Source organism: Ciconia boyciana, chromosome 13, assembly GCF_034638445.1.
Source record: "Ciconia boyciana chromosome 13, ASM3463844v1, whole genome shotgun sequence".
Lineage (NCBI taxonomy): Eukaryota > Metazoa > Chordata > Aves > Ciconiiformes > Ciconiidae > Ciconia > Ciconia boyciana.
Genome location: NC_132946.1, coordinates 4,642,227 through 4,662,197, shown reverse-complemented (window position 1 = coordinate 4,662,197; position 19,971 = coordinate 4,642,227). Strand labels below are relative to the sequence as shown.

The 19,971-nt window shown below is 48.0% G+C and overlaps 1 protein-coding gene across 3 annotated transcripts in view; it reads right to left on the bottom strand.

Moving 5' to 3' along the window:
• Nucleotides 1-19,971, bottom strand: part of TNRC18 (trinucleotide repeat containing 18) — a 57,075-nt gene that overhangs the window by 7,759 nt on the left and 29,345 nt on the right. For 2 of the 3 annotated variants that reach the window (XM_072878626.1, XM_072878627.1), the window contains exons 12-21: nt 19,524-19,652; nt 17,466-17,640; nt 16,022-16,385; nt 13,045-13,326; nt 5,804-6,043; nt 2,977-3,419; nt 1,991-2,155; nt 996-1,137; nt 414-531; nt 54-129 (exon numbers count right to left, since the gene is read on the bottom strand). In XM_072878626.1, the coding sequence (XP_072734727.1) occupies nt 54-129; nt 414-531; nt 996-1,137; nt 1,991-2,155; nt 2,977-3,419; nt 5,804-6,043; nt 13,045-13,326; nt 16,022-16,385; nt 17,466-17,640; nt 19,524-19,652 (2,134 nt within the window). The remainder of the gene's footprint in view (nt 1-53; nt 130-413; nt 532-995; nt 1,138-1,990; nt 2,156-2,976; nt 3,420-5,803; nt 6,044-13,044; nt 13,327-16,021; nt 16,386-17,465; nt 17,641-19,523; nt 19,653-19,971) is intronic. The other variant, XM_072878628.1, reaches the window with a different exon arrangement.

The window sequence follows — 19,971 nt, the reverse complement described above, 5'->3', positions numbered from 1 at the left end:
ACCCCGAAACAGGGCTCAGGCGCCAAGGACAGGCACCCTTTGGCCTCACATACCGCTTCCTGCAAGAGCTGCTCCAGGCAATAAATGTGGGGACGGTTTCCCCTCTCACCTTCCACCACCACACGGTATCTGAAACACAAAGGCCCGGTCAGACACGGCACATGGAAGACATCACCCTGATCAGCTAACACCTCCCTCTGAGCCTTACCACCAGTTTATATGAGAGCATTTAACGAGAGGTAATTGGATTTTCCTCAGCACTGATAAGCCAGAGTGAACTCTCCTTCCCTCCTTGCCAGACTCTGTCAGTCTCTCTCCAGTCAGCTTTACACCACCCCCAAACTGATCCCTGCATCAGCTATGTCCCCATTCACCAGCAGAGCCCGGCTGGATACAGTAGCCCCTCAACTCACATGTCTGGTGAATGCACCGTCTTGACATGCCCGGCATAGAGCAGCTTGTCATCCATGGGGATGAGGACACGCAGACCATCTTTCAGCTCATCCTTGTCAATTATACAGGAGCGGGGAGCTGTGAGGTGTTGGAGCAAGATGGGGATTAGAGAGCACCATACATGAAAAAGCAACAGTAAGGGCAGAAGGAAACCTCATACTCCCAGCATCACCCTCCCCTAGGAAAAGGCCAGTAAGCCCTTTGCAGAAAGGGCTCTCTCTCTGGCTAGTTCCTGGCAGAGGAAAATTTTGCCCTCTTGGTAATAATAAAAAGTCCCCCCTCTTGGTAATAATAATATACCAATAAATGAAAATAGGGCAGCTCAGAGACTGGGCTTCATATGGATGTCACAGTGGGCCACTCTGATAAGGCGTGGTTTTGGCAAGCCAAATTGACTGGAAAAGTGGTATCTCCACCCCAAGGACTCATGGCTTTGGATGAGGAATGTGTGAAAGTAGCACAGTCCTCCTCTGAGCAGCCCTGGGAAACTTGCCCAGCTCCTCTACCTGTACAATTAGCCCCTCGGCCCCTCCTGCCCTCACCTGGCGTGGGCGGTCGCTCAACCAGCATGCTCAGTGGGATGTTCTCATCCTCTGAGAAGCTGCTGTCTTGGTTGGGTTCAAAATCCTCCTCTGCTGCCATGCTCTCCATGAGCTTGCTGACAGCTCCTCCTTTCCCTCGGTTCTGCAGGAGAGCAAGCAGCATGTCAGCTGGATGACAACAGGCAACAGTCTGATCCCATCTCACCTTCCTCCAGCAACAAATAACCTGAGGATATTGGGACAAACTTGTCTCCATCCTCACCAATGTTAATCACACAGAGAGCTAAGTGGGTGTACCCTAACTCGCTTTTTGGTTGGACAAAGACCTTTGTTTTTCTGGGTTTATCCCCAAGCATCATTGACAGCTGACCAAAAGCTATTTCACACATCCTAGCCACATCGCACTCCTGGAGGTTATGAGCAGACAGCTGTAGCTTTTGCTCTGCATTCACCATCTCTCTGCACAGTGTTCCTGAGACCCTGTCTTCACTAAACAAGCAGCAGGCACTGCTCCTATTTCTTCTCAAAGCCCCACGATCCGTTTCTTGCTGTTACACACAGACCATAAGCATTACACTCAGAAATCACGTGAGAAGATGCAGTAATGTGTGATATGACAGAAGACAGGCTACAGCAATGGAGCAGAAGCCAGTTATGACCTGGCTCACCCAGCGATGAGCAAGGCAACTCCATCACCAACTCCTTAGTCCTTGCTACCCATGAAGGCTCTCCCTCCACCCCATGGTGGCCTTAGAGAAAATCCTGCCTACTCATTAATTTGGGGCATGAAGGCAAACGAACGCCAGATGGTAGCAGCAGTTACTACCCGATAGTCTTCCTTGTATTTTAGGCTTCTCAAACCAGCATTTTGCCTGTAACACACCCAGCAAAACCTGCATGTCTGTTTTCACTCCCTCACGCTGCAACAGTCCAGGAAAAGAGCAGGGCTCTGCCAGCCACCCTCCAGTTCACCCAGACGAGAATCAGCCCCTCACCTCTTTTTTCACCTCCTTGGCTTTCACCTTGGCTTTGCTCTTCTTAGTGGAGCCCAAAGCATTCGCCAGGCTGACACGAACATCAGATGGGGAGCTAGGGATGCCAGGAGGAGACATGGATGAGGAGGAGGAGCAGCAGGGTGTTTCTTTACCCTTCTTCCGCTGCTAAAAATAAAAAGAAAACACTCCCATCAGTAAAGAAAGGATTGGTAAAGATCTGGGCCCAGGGAGAGGGGAAAGGTGGAGTAAAGCAGGCTGTGCACAGGTAGGATGACATTCAGCCAGCAGTTAGTTCACTGACCACACCAGGTCCTACATCTCCCAGCTCTGCTTTCAGGCTTCACACATTTTGGAAAGAGCTTTTCATTACCCTGGAGAGCAATTCCTGCCCATCAAACTTTCCCCCAAAGAGGTCCAAGAAGATCCCAGCTGGCCTCATGTGACAACTAACTTGTCTAACTCTCCCCACACAATCAGTGCTCCTCCATAACGCTGCCATGAACTGAACCAGAGCTGGAGGGAGCTGAGCTTTCAGTCAAGATGAAAAGCCAGCAACCCAGAGATCACTACCACCACCAGCCAGGGAGAAGCCTCAGAAGACACCATATAAAAGGTGAACAGCCTTAAAGGGCAGCGTGGGGGCCACAGCTCAGCAAGCGGATAAGATTGTGCAGAGAGTGGGAGAGAGATTTCACAGATGCTTTAATGCAGGATTGTCCACTCTGGCCAAACCAAGCAGGATGGATTTGGGACATGGAGGGTGACACAAGTAACCTGTCCTGTTCAAACACAACAGGCTTTTACTCCCTGCGAGTCAGATTCAAGCCTGACAGCTCCTCCGGGTGTATGTGGGGCTGGCAGGGGTGACAAGGGGCAGCCAAACAGCACTGGGGCAACTGCTGAGACAGGACTCAACTCTCCTCTGCCCTCCCCTCAACCCTCAGCTCCCAAGGGTCCCACACCAATTCTGCCAGTGCATTCCTCACCTTGCTTAGCTCCTTCCTCTCCTTCCCCTTGCTGCCCTCCTTTTTGGGGCTCATGGGTGCCCCCTTGCCACAGCGCCCAGGCTTGGAGACAGGAGTGGAGCTGGCAGGTGCCGCGGGGGTCAGCATGGCCGAGGACATGGTGGCGTCGTGGAGGAAGATCCGCTCGCTCCGGCGCCGGTTCCACAGGTCATCATCGCTGGCCTCCAGCCCAAACTCAAAGCTCAAGTCCTTGGGGGACTTGAATTTCTTCAGCTTGCGGCCTTTCTCAGACCCAAGTTTGGCCTTGTCAGTGCTCCCAGATCCGGAGTCGAGGCTGCTGGGGACCTGGCTTGGTGGGATGCTGCTTGCCTCCAGTGGCCCCTTCTTTCCCCGCAGCAGCCCTGAAGGTGACTTCTTCCTGATCTTGATCTCACTCTCTGAGTCAGTGTATTCAAACTCCGTCCCTAAGTGCAAAGGATTTAACCATCAGTCAAAGCCCTGGCTGAGCCAAGAGGGGCCATGTCCCACTGAAAGCTTCTGGGCTCCACAGGAGATGCCGTGCCGATTCAACAGAGCCCTTGGTGCTCCCCTTTACAATCCTGATATCCCTCAGATCTGCATTTCCACCCCATAAAACACTGATTTGCCTGAAAGTAAGTCTCCCTGCCCCAAACAGAGTCCACCCATTCAGGCAGTATGGGTCAGCGTGTTACCTGCCTCCATTTTCTCCCTTCTCCCACAACCAAAACCCTGCAGGGAAGCTTGTAAGACAAAATATCCTCTAACATTTGCCCCTCCACAGAAAGGAGTTCCTCAGCTGAATTGAAACACAAACCCCACAGGCTGAGCCTTCCTCTCCTCCTGGTGGGAGTCCTCTCCAGTCTCACCTTCGTTTCAGGAGAACAATCTCTTTAACGAACTGAATAAACCCAGTTTTCAAGCTTATTTTTCCCCATTGGCCATCAGACACCACAGGTCTTTTCATTGGCTCAGGTAATCGCCTTAAAGTCAAGAGAGGTAAATGATCTTTTGTCTGTGGCAAATGGAAATCCCCTCACATTGGCCTCTGCTCAGCATCACAGGCACAGCAGTACCCCGAGGCCTGAAGTACTGTAGTAATGCCAAGATGTTCACCACCTTCAGTGTGTTCCCCAGAATCTGATAAAGGAGAGCAAGATCATATGTTTCCAGGGGCAGAAGGGAAACTGAGGCAGCACCTACACACCCAGCAACATGGGCAGGAGGGTAGGCAAAGCACTGTGGCTGCACAGGCACTGTGCTATCAGAGGGATACAAACAGCCAGAAAGAAACTTGCCCAAGGTCGTGCAGTAAGTCTGTGTTGGAACAAGAGACTCAGCCCAGATTTTCTAAATCCACTTATTTCCCAGGGCACTGGACCTCATGGGATGGCACAGCACCTCTGAAGATGTGTAGAAACATCAGCAGAACCTGGTTCACCCTCTTCAAAAAAGAGCATCAGCCAAAGGTCTCTCTTGTATCCTCCCCCAACCTGCTGTGGATCTGCCCTCTCTGCATTCTCATTTGCATGACTCTGCCTTCAGACCAACAAGGTCTGAAATCAGGCCTCACTTGGCAGAATCTCTTCTCAAGCCCAGCAGTGAACAGCCCCTGCTGTGATAACCACTGCTTGCAGAAGACCCTTGAGAAAGGACATACAGGACCGAACAACATTCACGTGGGTAAATGAAAACATACGAGGCACAAGCATGGAGAGCATCTTCTCTCAGTCCTTCTCTCTCAAATATGCTCACTTTCCTGGGTAAATTCAGTCTGCAGGAACCTGCTCTCATCTTCTAGCCAAACCTCTTCCCCTGAGACAGCCCCAGCACGAGCAGGAAAAGAGCAAGCCTGTCAAAATCAAAGCTGGCAAGGCTCAAAATGAAAAACCCACTGGAAATTACAACACCCCTTCTCCTCTCTCACTGCCGCATGAGACAATTTCTAGATGCTTCCAGTTTCAAGGAGGGCAGGTTACAAGATGACAAATTCTTAACAGAGGCTGATGGAACAAGTTGGCAAAAGCCTAATATAGCATGGAAACAGTGTTAAAACAAGCTGGGCTCCCAAGGAAGACATCATTTTCCATTCCGAAGCATGCTATAAATTCCATTATCACTTAATAAATATTAATAGAGAATTTATAAATGGAGCCCCTATAGATCTGTCTGACCGGGAACGATGTCACCAATGGGCACTTGTGCAGCAGGGCATGGGGAGAGGAAGAAATGAAACTGCCAATTATGTGTTACACACTGACACCGAGACAAGGATGGGGACAGAAACAGGGTCTGGCACTGCACACACATGAGCAGAGGAAGGAATGCTTGTTTCAAGTCTCGCTGGCCGGTTTCTATGAGGAAGCTGATGGGATGGGCTGATTGAAGGGGTTTTTCTTCTGCTTGGGCGTCTCTGCTTCTCTTAACTATCTAAGATCAGCTGCATTTAGCACATGCTTCCTTCCCTAAAATGTAACAGCACTTCACTGCCTTCAGCATTCTGTCCAAGGGGACACAGTATCCCATCGCTTGCGTTTGCAGCATGACTGTTAAGGATTCGCCAGGTAGGAAAAGAGGAAACTTTGAGAAAGCCGCAGGCAGCTGCCCCTAGGGAAGCCATGGCTGCAGCTGCTAAACCTGCCATACCCATGACTGGTTCTTGTTTTCTTGCCAGGCGATTCCCCCCATCTTCAGCATCAGAACCAAGCAGCCAAAAGCAGAGAAAGGGCAAGACAGTGTCCGGGTAACAACCTGCTCTCCTGCAGCACACTAGGACCTCCTGAACCTTCTACCTTGCTCCCGTGGCACCAACCCTAACCACGCAACTCACCCATCAGGCTCTGTCGCTCCTCCTTCTTCTTCGCTTTCTGCTTGGCCTCCAGCTGGATGATGGACAGTGGAGGTGGAACGATGGGGCTGGGCATTGCGCTGGCAGCAAACCTTGCTAGAAGGCCCAGGCCGCTCTCATCAAGGGCAGGCGATGAAAGCCTGTCGGTGCCGTCTGTCCCGTAGTCCTCTGCTTCCTCTTCTTCCTCTTCGTCCTCCTCTTCCTCTTCCTCTGAGCTAGAATCTAGCACGCAGAAAAGAGGGAGCCCATTACAAATCTCATGGAGTTGTGCATCAGCCACATTTCCACCCCAAACCGATAACTCTCCTGCTGCTCTGTGCTCACCTAAGTAGCACTGAGCCACCCATAAGCTGAGCCAGAAGATGTTGGCCATGGACACACGCGTGTCTTTGCAGCCATATAGATGATATCACCCTGCCTACCACCACCCTTGAAGGACACAGCAATACAGGGTATGGCAAAGAAGACCCATTCAAGGCGAGGGAGGGAAGAGCAGGGTGTGGGCAGAGATTTGAAAAGGACACCACGCACCCCTTCCCTGCAGCTTTCAGGAGGAATTAAAAGCTTAATTCCTTTGAAAATCCCAACCTCGGAGCTGTGGGATTCCCCTCCCACCCACCACCTCTTCCATAATGAAATCTATTAGCGTAATCAGAGTCAGAGATCAGCATGGAAGGGGAATACCAGAGATCAGCCTGCACCATGGTGGGAGGCAAGGAGGACACAGAGAGGAGAAGGGGCAGGAGGCAAAAATGCAAAGGAGAGGAGAAAAATAATAATTTGAAAGCAATGGATTTGGAATGCATAAGGGGGGAAAGTGCAGGTAGTGTTGGAGACCAGAAGGAGTGTTTAAACGCTCTGCCTCAAAACTCTCCGTGCCTTTCATTTCCCTCTCTACAGCTCAGGCTAGAGAAGCCCAGCTCAGCACAGGCAGGAAGAGCTGCCCACAGCCCAAAACCTAATTCTGGCAAAGAAATCAGCCTTGCTGCCTGCTTCGGCTGACACCTGCAGAGAGCAGTAGGCTGGGGTTTTCCTTTACGGTGTGTATATACAGCAGGTATTTTGGGGGTAGATGCTCTGAGAGTGGCACCTCTCCCTTCCTACAGTGCTTCCCAGGAGTCTGTCATCAGCTTAAAGGCAATTAATTTTAACGGCATCTCATCCAGTTAGCGTTGGTGAGCGAAAGTCACTACACAAATCCACGTATACCACACACATACATATACACACACATATATGAGCACATAGAAATATAGACATCTAACTGCAAAAAATGGGCCTGGAAAAGATATCTCATTTCTCTTGAAATTGAGGGCTTAAGTAGGATCATCAAGGTTGCTGGAAAATTTCCACCGCTAGCAGGAGCCCTGCTCTCCCCGCCTGAGCCCACTCGCCAGCTCCCCACCAGCCGCTATCCCTGCGTCTGAAAGCCAGCCAAATGAGAAACCAGATCCCTTCAAAATGAGCTGGAATGAACACGAAAATCCTTTTCTTTTCACGTATGCCCTCTGGGATAGATAAAAACGTCCTCAACACTTGGTTGTTAAAAAAAAAAATAAAATACAATAACACAAGTGTTATTTTTCCACTTTGGATTATTTTTCCATGACATTAGAAAGAACAGTAATATCAGAAAACCGTGTTCTCATCCTTGCATTTTATCAACTGAAGTAATGGGCAGCTTTTTTGTTGTTGGTTTTTTGTTTGTTTTTTTTAACAAGGAGAGCTTTTCTCTGTAGCATACATCAGATAGTCACAGAATACTAATTTTTAACTGCATAAAAATCCATTCCCCATTTCAGTTGCTCAGCCCGGTTCCTTGCAATATAAAAATGTTACTAAACCTACAGTCCTGCAGTAAATACCAAGAAATCCACAGTCCTGCTCACTCCCTGCATAAAAACCACAGGCAAAAAAAAAAAATCTGCAGCAAATTAGGATCAGATTCCTTCCCCTACCAGAAAAGGGAGCACAAGTGCTGTTTTTTTACAACATTTTGCCAACAAAAAACCAAATCCAGATGAACTCGGCTATTCTGAGACGCAGAAACCACCTGCCTGAAAAGCAGCAAAACCGTGCCCGAGTTCAGTGACACACCATGGGGTACTGAGACCCCCTCCACGCATCCCACTTGGCTCCGAAATTCAGTAATTCTCAACAAGACCAGAAAAAAATTGAAAAATATCAACTTATACAGCCCCTCATGCCAGATGTAGAAAGCCGGCTCACTGAACAGCTGGGGAGGAAAACAGGCCAAAAAAGGGCAAAATTTGCAGGAAAATCCCTCCATGACCTGTCCCGCGTGAATCCCCTGCAGCCCCTTGGCTCAGCCGCACCGACTGCCCAGGGGCTGTGCCGAGCACAGGCAGCACCACTCCTTCGGCACTTAAAGACTCTGCACGTGCGAGGGCACAAGGGTGCCCAGCAGCTACGGTATTTCAAATGCACCAAGGTAAAACAGATTTAAAAGCCAGGATGAAAGTGGCTATTACTCACGCTACAGAAAACGTACGATACAATAACGTACCTGGCAGTTATTCTAACCTCCTTCAAATATACGGTGTCGCACTATGGAAAGACAACTGAAGCCAGCCTCTTGTCAGCATTTTTACCAAAACACTTATATTTTTATCTGCATGAGATTCCATTTGCAGCCTGAAAATAAACACGTTTTAACATGTTCACAGCACAGATCTATCCTCCTCCACCTCTCATGGCGAGGGCAGATCTTGCTAACTCCACTCCACATGCACAGCGCAATCCCTGCTCCCGATTTTCCGAGGGACAAAAACTAACAAATTAAACAAAAAGAACACATTTGGGGCTCTGCTCCAAACCCACATGCTTCTAAACTAAGTCCCAAAATTTATGGTCATGGTGGCAAATAAGCTGCTGGTGCTCTATGGCCATCTGCACGGCTTCTTGGAGAGACTCGTGATGCCTCTATTTAATGTGAAGCAGGAGTTTTACTCCTACTGTACCCAAATTATGTGTGGGCTTAAAACGAAGTATGCGCAGATGCCTTAACACAATTGAAGCCTGAATTTTTTCTCCTGAAAAAGGTGATTTTTAGGTAACAATGGGGAAAAAGACATTTAAAAAATCAGTTTTTCCTTCCATGGTAATTCTGTTAACACTGAGCAAGGGTAAGGGAAAAATATTCAAAGTTTAAAGTATCTTTTCTAATTGACATTTTCAAGAGCATGTATATGTGTGTATATACCCACACACACAACCACACGTGTACATACAACTCTATAGCCAAAACAAACAATAAATTCATATTTAAATGCTACTGATGCCAGATAAACCAGAGCCAAAGAAGATTTTTTTTTTTCTAAAATGAATTTTACCTGCATTAAATTAAAAACCAAACCCAATTAAAAATACTAAACTCTCTCATTGCTTTTAACAGCTAAGCTGCCGTGGTATTTTACTGTAGGAGAGCAGTAAATGAAGATTTGTTAATGATGAACAGAAATTGGTCAAGCAATTTGGTTTTTAAAGACTGATGTAACAAGACAGATTGAGGGGGATGTGGAGAGGAAAGGCTTGGGAAGAGGGGAGTAAAAACACACACTTAAAACAGTCATTTCACATTGTAAAAAAAATAGCATGAATTTCTCATAACACCAAGCAGGCCTACAGCATACAAAGCAGGCTAAGTACAGGCAGACTTTAGACAGCTACTGGGTCATTGACATCTGATTTGAGTGATCTGTCCAAATTCTGGAGGTTACTTATTTCTGAATGTCCAATTTAAGATTGTACCTTTTTTTTGTCAAACAAGCCAATTTCATAGTTGGAAGATTATTTTTTCCCCCCATATGTACTGTGCTGCTGACTCCAGAAGTACTTATAAAAAATTAAAACTATTACAACTATCACATGGGAATGACTGTGTAGGGAACTGGTTATCTCTCACTTTTTTTTTCATTGGGATAAAATCATCTTCCAAGACAGGGAAAGGAGAGTGGGGAAGAAGGTACTAATTTCTTATTACTAATTTCTTAGTAATTTTTCAAGGAAAACAGAGTATTGAGGAGGAGGAAGTATTGGTCTTTGGCCTTGGAAAGCTCATAGTATTACCTATCTGATGGTTTTCAAAGGTCCCATGAGGCTTTGGCCCACATTAGCAGTTTCCTCTCCAAGGTCACTGGATGAAAAACCACAAGCTTTGCCCATTATCAGAATGGTCTGCAAAAAAGCAGCATGTCCCTACCTCTTCTATCTCAAACCAGATGAAAACAGGTCTTCCTGCAGCTACTCCTACCTCTGACATAGATATTGGCAGGGCCATGGCCAGCCAATTACCCTGACACTAGGCCAGTCTGCACCGTGGCCCAGAAACCTTTATGGACAGCGGCAGAGCCTCTGCAGGCAGTGCTGTGGCTTCTCATCTTGGACCCATCTGCAAATCCTTCCCTTTGCTAGGTGGTTCTCCAAAAGAAGGTCTGCAAACAGTAAAGCATTTCTGGAGTCCTCAAACACATACACGCAAGCAAACCTTCCATGCAAGACTCTTCATGGACAGAGGAAAGTCAAAATTGGACAGCAATCATCTTCAAAATTAAAATAACCAAGAGAATGCAAAGAGCTACGTGTCATTATTCACGGAGGTAACATCGAAACATCTGAGGCTGACAGATGACATAAAGAAAAGTTATTTTGCCTACCTACATAACAATGGTCAAGGTTCGGGTTCATGGCTAGTGACCCTCGCTGAGAAGTGTCTGCCCTACAACCAGCCAACCACTTTGCTTCTTTAGTGCAGCGTGAGAGCAAATGCAAGAGACCGACACAGACATTCAAAGCATCATGGATAGGGGCAGGGGTGAAGGGGTTGGTCAAGCAGCTGCAAGGAGAAAGCGAGCACTTCTAGAAAAGCTGAGGTTATTAATTGGTTTAGTATCAGGGAAAGCCATTAGAAACCCTATTACCCAAATATCCCTTCAAGTAATGCTTCTGAGAAAGAACAACCAAAAACAAAAAAAATCATTTGCAGAAAAAAACAAAACTGTAACCAATAATCCCTCCCCACCTCCCCCTCCATGCCCACCTCCCACCCCAGGAGGTTTTGCATCTTTGGTTTCCCCACCATTAAATGACAACCCAGAGGGATTTACAATGCATTTTCCCATTCATTCCAGATTCCCCAACCTCCTCCCATATCCACTCCCCTCCCCAGACTTTATCCCATAAAACTGGGAATTTTTATTTTTTTTTTTTTAAAGCAGACAGGTTACTTGAAAACTTGACAAAGCCAATTAGGGACAAGTTACCTATCTGCTTACCTGGAGCAAAACCAAAAAGCAAACCCAAAAAACCCCCAAGAACTTGGCACCTAAAAGGGATTGATATCCTCAAAATTTCCAACGGCAGCAAAATAAACAAAGAAAAGATGCAGGAAGGAAGAGGGAAGGGAAGAATGGAAATTAACGCAGACTCTTCATGGAAATGTGGCAATCTCACCCTTACATAAAATCCACCATCCCCAAACTTTTTGGGTTCTCTAAAGAATAATTTTTTTTTTTTGAAACATATATTTCTCTCTTTTGGGTTTTCTTTGAAATGCACTGGTGGGTCCAGCCCAGAGCCACATCAAACCAAATCAGCGTTCTGTATCTTTCTGCTGTGTTTGATAATTATTTTTTTTTTAGCTTAAATTATCTTTCTTTGGAGGTTGGGTTTGGAGGGAAGAAAAAACAAGCAGGTGCATGGAGGAAATTAACATCAAAAAACTAAGAAAAAAAAAAAAAACAAAAGCAAAACTATCCAGCCCCATTTTCAATTAACAGCCATTTGAGCAGTGTGAAATACTAAAAGGCTTTTGCTGTGCTACATCCAGATCTGCCGTGTAACTTAGATGATAACAACTGGGGATGCTCTTGCTTAGCATTCAGCCCAGACGAGCTACTTTCTTTTGGGAGCTGAGGGCTCATTAAAATGACCTTTCCCCATGATTATTATTTAATGAGCGCGCTCTAAAACAGAAACCCCTTGTGTCTCTGGAGGAAAAGTCTCAAGTAATCTCTTTTCCCACTGAAGTACTAATGATAGGCTGACAAAAAAAAGCTGCAAGAAAAAAATTGGGGTGAGGGTGAGGGAGGGAAACTGCAGAGTCAAATTTAATGCAGTAATTGCCACATCCTTGAACACCGTGGGTTACGTCTGGGCATCTGAAAAAAATTACCACCCAAAAAGAGATGCAAAAACTTGCCGTACACATTTTAAAAAGTGAAAAAGAAAAATTTCCAGCTGTTAAATAATGAGGACCTTACACCCAGCACCCTCCTGCAGCAGCAAGAAGGACCAAGTGCCTCCACATTTCATCTGCCTGCCTCAAGAGAGTCTATCAACAGAGGAAACAAACTGAAAAAGAAAAAAACAAAACTGGGTGAACAAAATAAAAATTAAATTAAAGGGGTTGGGGGGGGGGAAAGGCCTAGGCTTAATCTGGACAAAGGCAGCAGGGATATTTGAATAATAGAGAGTACCCCAGACTAGGTTAATTCCAGTTCTACTCATGGGGAGTGGGAGCAGGAGGGGGATGCAGAGCAGGATGAAGTGAAGCGGCAACCTAATCGCCTGATAAGAGACACAGCAAGAGAGACAAGGTACACAGGTTTAGTTAAAAATGAACTTGATATGTTTAATAAAGCTTGGTATACCAAATCGCAGTACAAACATCAAGTCACACGGCCACACAACAGTATCCCGGTATTAAAAAAAAAAAAAAAAGAAAAAGAAAAAAGGAAAAAAATAAAGGAAAGGAAGTAAAAAAAAAGCTCCTTCTGAACCTCTACAAGGCTCATGCCAAAATAAAATAATAAGAAATAAAATAATAATAATAGTAATAATAATAATAATATAATGGTGGTGGTGGCAGCAAGGAAGAAAGTGAGGGAAAAACTGAAGGGAGGAAGGGAACAGGAAAGCAGGGAGAGGTGGACACTAAAACCCAGTTGATATAAAAGCTCTAAAAGAGCCAGCCAGTAATAATATCACAATGATACAGGTACAAAAGCATAAAAAATAAACGTCGGGCTGATAAAGCAGGCTACGCTGCCAAGAACAAAGATGGCCGCCCTGACTCCGACCATCAAAATGGCTGACCCCGGCCCGCCAGGCCCCTCGCTCGCCCTCGCCCCCCGCCCCGCCCGCTCCCACACAGACATGGCAGAGGGGTGCGTTTGGGGTTGCGTTTGCTATAAGCTAGTAACCTTGATCGAACGAGTCCTCCGAGGAGTCGCTGAAGGAAGATCCTGCCTCGGCCTCCCGCAGCAGCAGGCAGAAGGGCTGCTTCCGGCCCGCCGCCGCCTTCGGCTTCAGTGGCCGCCCAGCTGCTGTGCTGCGGGGGGCTGCCTTGGGGCCACCGGCCGCCCGGCCGCCCTTCCTGGCCACCGCGCTGTAGAGACCGGGCGGCCGCGGCTTAGGGGCAGACGGGGGCTGCGCCGGCCACTCGTCCCTCAGGGATCCCTCCTCCTCCTCCTCCGAGTCCGTATCTGTGGTCAAAGTGGGTGGGAAGAGCGTTACATCAGAGAATGGGGGTTTGGGGTTTTTTAGGTGGGTTTTTTGGGGGGGTGCTTTGGTGAGTTTCTTTGTGAAGAGGCTATAAACCAGGAGGGGAAAGCGGCTGCAGGAGGGGCTGTGTGCCACCATTTTCCACCCCTGCCAGGTCCCTCCATCACAAGTCTCAGGCTCAGCAAGTGGGAGCCAAATCAACACAGAAATATGTATCTCCTTCTTTTGGTCAGAAATAGACACTCTCCACCTAGGCCGAATGATTCCTGTCCTCCCTTGAGACAGGATCCAAGGGGTGTTTTCAGCTCAGGAGCAGAAAACTGAAGTAGACATTTCCGCTATGAAGATGTCCACCGAAGGCGCAGCAGTGCCAACAACCGGGGCCATCGACCTGAATTAGTCTTAACCATGGTTATGTTCAACACCCTGACCTAAATCTCCTTTTCCACACAAACCAACTCTCCCAGAGGGTTTTCGACATGGGCAGCAGGAGCGAGCCCAGCTGCCAAGCGGGCAACGCATCTAACTCCAAATATCTAACTCCAAACGTGCCACCCCAGATGCTCTGCAGCGTGCAATAGAAAGGACACCGAAACAGAACACGGATCAAGCCGCTCCTCAGTCTGTGAACTGTGGCTTTACAAAGCTGCCAAGCCCCATGGGCAGTGAGAAGTTATCCAACGGTCCCCTCTGGCATCGGATGAGTGGAACGAGAAGTATACGGTACCCCTGGACGCAATAAAAGCGTGTATGAATTGTCACCTCCTGGTTCATGAATGCACCGTCAACTCCAAGACTTTACAGACATTGTGGCGGGGACCGTTCCAGCCTGTGAGCAGCAGCAGATGCTCTCCAGTGTCAGCCCAGGTGGGGCATCGCTCCCCACCTCCGTTGTGTTGGTTGCGGAGATGAAGGAACAAGGGATAGCAAGTTTAGGAGGCCTAAAGCCCAAATACACAAATGATTTGGGGCATCTGACTTCTGTTAAAATCTGTGGGAATAGGATGCTCAGCTCACCCTCTGGATCTATGCCCAAGGTTTTCAGGACTCCAGCTAGAAAATCATGAGGTTAGGAGGCAGAAGGACTTGGCACCAGTCCCACTTCTCCTCCTCCACAAGAGCAGCCCACCAGTCATGGGAGGTGCTGCCATATGCTCGACCTGCCTCCCCACATCCATCACGCTTGAGTGACCAAAGTTTAGTGACAGGCTAAAGCCCTTTCCTTGAACCTGCACACAGCTGAAAAATCACACACCGAAAGTCGGTTCGTCAGTGACAACAATCCTCCTGCGCTGAGATTCATGTGGCAAAGGGGCACATTCCCACACCAGGAAACTCGCTGGAGAGGAGAGGGGTGAAACAGCAGCTCCCTTAGGTCTGGGAGGGAGGTTTTGTTCATGAAACCACAGTACCAAGTGCCAGGGCACTGCAAAAGCTCCCTCTGCCACGAGCCAAAGCTTTTTTCTCCAGCAACAGCCTGTGCCTCCTCTCCCCATTAGCTCCAGAGCTCCCAGTTTAGCAGCCATGTGTCTGTCCTTGGGAGTGAAGCACGTTCAAGAGCAGAACTGTTGGGTGGTGTGTACAGCATGACCAGCCAAAGGCTCTGTTCAAGTCCAGTGGACACAATGGCTCCTATTTTGCCATGTAAATGGCTAATATCATGCCAAACATTTGTTCGGTTGGAGAATCACTAGCTCATCATCCTCCCCATTAGTGAAATTTCTAAACTGTTTTTTCACCGAGAGATACATTTGTTATGCATATAAACACCTCAAAGAGTTTTGGGACTTAATGGGACTCAAATAACTGCAAGCATGGGAAAAACAAGGGACTTAAATAGCTGCAAGTAAAGGAAAAGATGTGTGTGCAAGTGAGCTAAGACAATTACACAACAGGCCTCAGACTATAAACTCCAAGTCCCTCTCTGCCCCATTGTCTGCCTGAACCATTAAAGACTCTTCTACCTCTGGGTTCTACCGCCTTCCCAACACTATCTGCAATTCCGCTTTTTCCTTCTGTAACAGGGGTTCCTAGCTCCACTTGGCTGCAGGAACCTTTGCCTCGGGTGCACTTTGGGTTCAGAAATGGCAATCAGTACATAGGATGCCGGGGTGGAAATGAACACTGATGAGACGGATGGGAAGGCTGAGCACAGTCAGCCAGAACTAAGCCACGACACCAAAGAAGGGCAGGAGGATGCTTACAAATATCAGTGTCCCCTGGCAGCCTTTGCCTTCTCCAAATGCCTCCATGGCATAATCCTAAGACCATTCCTACCCAACTCACCAAGGACCTTGAAAGTCAACCTTTAACCACCTCCTGGAGCAGAAGCTATGAGTCCTCATCTGACAAGTAGATGGAGAGTGTCTGCTCCCACCAAAAGCAAGGGCATGGGTCAACTTCTTTTTTAAAGCATTTTTCCCCACTGACGATCAGTACAACACAGGCCAGGAAGAGACGCACTGATATCGGCTACCTCTTGGATGGCAAGTTGGGCGGACAACTCATGCTCATCCCAAAGACACAGCAGCACTGATTAGCCAGGGATTTCACTCATGAGCAAAACCAGACCCAAAAAAGAGCCCTTCCAAGAGGCCAGAAACCCCCACCAGAAGCCCCCACAACAAATTACACCATAAGAAGAGATAAATGAGAGATAAATGAGGGGTTACTTACTATAGGAATAGCTGCTAACTTCAGATATTGCTGGTGAATGGGAAACCTTGAGCTGATTTTTGACTTTTAACCCCACCTCCATCTTCTTCATTTTGGCAGCCACTTTGTTTTTACCTTCCTTGGTGGTTTTCAGTGACAGGCCCAGGTTCTTGGCCAGGCTCTTCTTCTCCTCTTTGCTCGGCAGAGCCTCGTGGGGTGGGAGGTACCTGCTGCCACCTCCACTAGTTTTCGGCTTTCCCCCAGAGCTGTCAGCAAACTTGAAAGGGGATTTGAGCTTGTCTTGTTTGGTGAGTGACAGGGCCTTGTCAAGCTTGCTGGCCAGCTGCTCCTGATCCGATGGTACCTTCTTCTTCTTGAGTTTTAACTGCCAAGGTGAAAGGAAGAGACACAGGTGAATATAGAGCAGATATCATGGCAGACCTGAGGGATTTTACTAGCCCTCATAACAGTGTCTCATGCACACTAGTTAATAAGGCCTCAAAATGATGGGTTTAAGCCCCAGTTGGCATAACCCACCACGGTGCTAGGGAGGAAGAAGAGGAGGATGTCAGCAAACAGCACAGCTTTACCCTTATCGAGCACTACAAAATAGCAAGATTAACTTACAAAAATTGAATTTTCTTCCAAATGAAGTATGTTCATAGAATAACATGTTTTGGAGTTCTTTTTTCTCAACACCTTCTGGCTTTTGGGATATGTTTGGGTTGGTTTTACAAGCTTTTCTCTAAATCATGAGGATTAAAAATCTTCTTTACCCAAAACCCCAGCCAAATAAATACGGATTTCCACATAATCAACCAGCTCCAGAGGCTGGGATACCAGAAAGACCCAAATACCTCTCAGCAAGAGCATCAGCGCCACTGCATTACAGCCAGGGCTGTTACACCCTTTTCGGTATTTTCTTGCTTCTTGAAAAAAGTAAATATACTTTACATGTGCTACAGCTAGATAACAGCAGCTGTAACTCAGTACTTCGCCTGCATGCGTTTTGGATTTCATCAGCAGCTTAAAGCTCCAGTAAATATCTAATTGCCCCAACAGGAGAAGAAGAAAACCCTGCATTTAAAATAGCAAGGTTGTGCTCCCTTTCCTCCCTTGCTTTGGGAAGTCTGTTCCCCTCCACTATCTCAACAGGCAAAGGGGTAAGACAAGCACTGCTCTGGATTCAGAGCTAGTGCAACACTGCAATGCTCTGGCTGGCTCAAAGGCACTTGCCTCTCTGCTGCCTACCAAAGAGATCCAACCTCCATAAGCCAATGCTAGCCTTTGCAAATACCCCTCGCCTGCACAGACAGTCCTCTCATGAAGAGCTTTTAAACCCACGTGAACCGAGAGCAGACGCTCTAAGATCAGGAGGAGTTATCCAGTGCAACCCAACACTAGCGAAGCAGGAAAGAGATCTGCTTTTGGCCCGTGGCTCCATGTTCCCCATGAGGGCACTGACCTCATTTGAGAAGCTGGGAGCCGCATCATGCTCTTCCCAGCTCTGGTTCCTCCCTTTCATCTTGCCGCTGCCGCTCTCCACATCCTCGTCCTCCTCTGGGAGGGCCCCTTTGTGCCTCTTCTTCATGCCCTCGCCAGTCTCAGAGTCTTCGGAGAGCAACAAGGACTTGCTCAGTCTGCAAGCCAAGCACAGGATGGGTCAAGGTGGGGGGCTTTCCTCCCTGTGATCCCCACCAAGCTCAAAAGTGAGGTTAAATGCCTTCTAGGACAGTGGGGATCCTCAACAGGAGCCAAGTCCACTGTGAAGAGAGCAGTTTGGACAAGGTTTTCCACCAAACAGGAGAGCCAAGGAGCCCTTCTTGCACGCTCTTGGCCACCAGCACAGATGAGGGTGCCTGAAATCAGAGACCTGCAAGGCGGTCTCTGAAAGGAAGTATTTGGTGTCTTGAGTAACAGCCACCGAAAAGTGCCTGATTTGGTACAGAGCAGCAGAGGGAAGGATAGACAGCTGAGCTGGCCCTGTAGGTCTTTTCCCACCTCTACTTCCATGGACTCTGTAGGTGCAGAGAGATTCCCGAGGCCCAGAGAAGTGCCTCACTGTCAGACACTTGCTCTGGTTGCTCGGGTATGAGCGAGGAGGTGGTAAGGAACCACCACGCAGGGTGGCACAGAGGGACAAAGGCACTGCAGGGACTGGCTTGCTCAAAGGACAGGCAATCCGCTTTACAAGCCCGGCCCCTCTGCAAGAGGCATTTGTGATCTGCATCTTCGGTTTCGCTTCAGGATTTGGGGGGAAAGGAGAGGGTAAATAAATGGTGAAAAAAACCAAAAAATAAAGTAGGTGAGACTATAAAGCACATCTTTCACTGCTCCCCAGCTGTCTCCAGTAACTATCTGATGGGTGATCAGTCAACACCTCAAGACCTCTACCAAGCCTCCATTAAAAGCTCTCATATGCCGCCTCCTTCACACTAAGCCTGCTGGCCCAGGTCATACCACCACCACAAAGCCACTGACATGGGGCAGCCTCCTCAACTTCCAGGCATTTCCCATCCCCTCCAGCTGCTCTGCTGACCTCTGCACACAGCTAAATCCTCCTCAGGCCCTGGACATTGGCTGAGGGTGCATCTCCATCTCCCACACCAGGTTGCTCAAGCATTCCTGTGATGCAGGGACATGCACACACAACACAATCATGCATGCACACATGCACAACTCCAGCCACCTCTGGCTGCCTCCAGCCTGTCCAGCCATCCAAACAAGAGGAGCAAAACACAAAGCCACCGAAAGGACAGATTTTCAAAAGCACATGGTCAGTGGGAGCTGGGCACCTGAATCTAATTTGTAGTCTTGAAAGGACATTTGCAAAAATACATAGCACACAGGGAGACAGCTTGGAGGTGCCTTCCCATTGGAGGGACTTGGCCATCTATGGATGGTTAGTTGGCCAATGGTGGTGAGATCCAGGCATCCAAACAAGAGCAGCTGGACTTGCAAAAGAGAAGAAAGCAGAAGACAGAATGATCCAGACACTTGAAAGAGAGAGGTCAGGCAAAACCAACTCCCACTGATTAAGGGAACAGGAGATGAAGACAGCAGAAACACAGCAGAAAGGCCCTACAAAGTAGGTAACCTGGAACGGTCCTGTCCTTCCAGTTTTTGACATCAGCATCAATGAGCTCTACAGCAGCTGCTTGCACCGTCCACTCTCCTGAAAACACACGAGGACACGCTCCCCAACACCAAGAGCTCACCTACAGGTCCCTGCCCAGCCGGCTGCTCTGTATCTCCTCACCACTGCTCAACTCAGTCTGTCCTACATGTACCGAACACCACAGACACGTGCTCTACCAGCGGGGAGGGAGGAGGCTGGCACCGTATTCCCACCGCAAGGACACACGTTAAACACACACGTTTCCACAACACCACTGCTGCCAGAGACCGGCCTGCCAACACAACGCCACGGCGAGCCCCCGCTGCATCCGAGATGCTCTCCCCAAGTAAGACCCTGGTGCAGTGACCCTGCCATTTTCCCGTCTTCCCCAAATTCCAGCCTTACTTTCCACTCTTGCTGTCACTCTTCCCTCTCTCCTTAATGGGTGACAGAGCGCTTGATCCAAGTTTCCTCTTCCTGGGCCTTCCAGGGCCTCTTCTCGTCAAGCTTCTACTTTTCTCGTCATGCTTTTCCCTTTAAAAAAACCACACGCTTCACTGTTAACCAAGGCAACAAAAAAAAAGCAAAGAAAAAAAAAAAGCAAAATCAAATTTTGCAACCAAAAAGCAAAACAAACAGGGAAAAAAAAAAGCAAATAAATCCAAAAAAGAAGAAAAAGGGGAAAAAAATTAAAAGAAAGCAAGCAAGAACGGGAGCCAACCCAGAACCTTCGCCTGTCACCAAACTGCTAAACTGAGCTGCTGAAGCCAAGGTTGTCTCTAATACGGTCTCCCAGCTGCATTCACCAGTGATCAGGTTGTCATGTCACATAGCCTAGGAGTGTGCTGTGCAA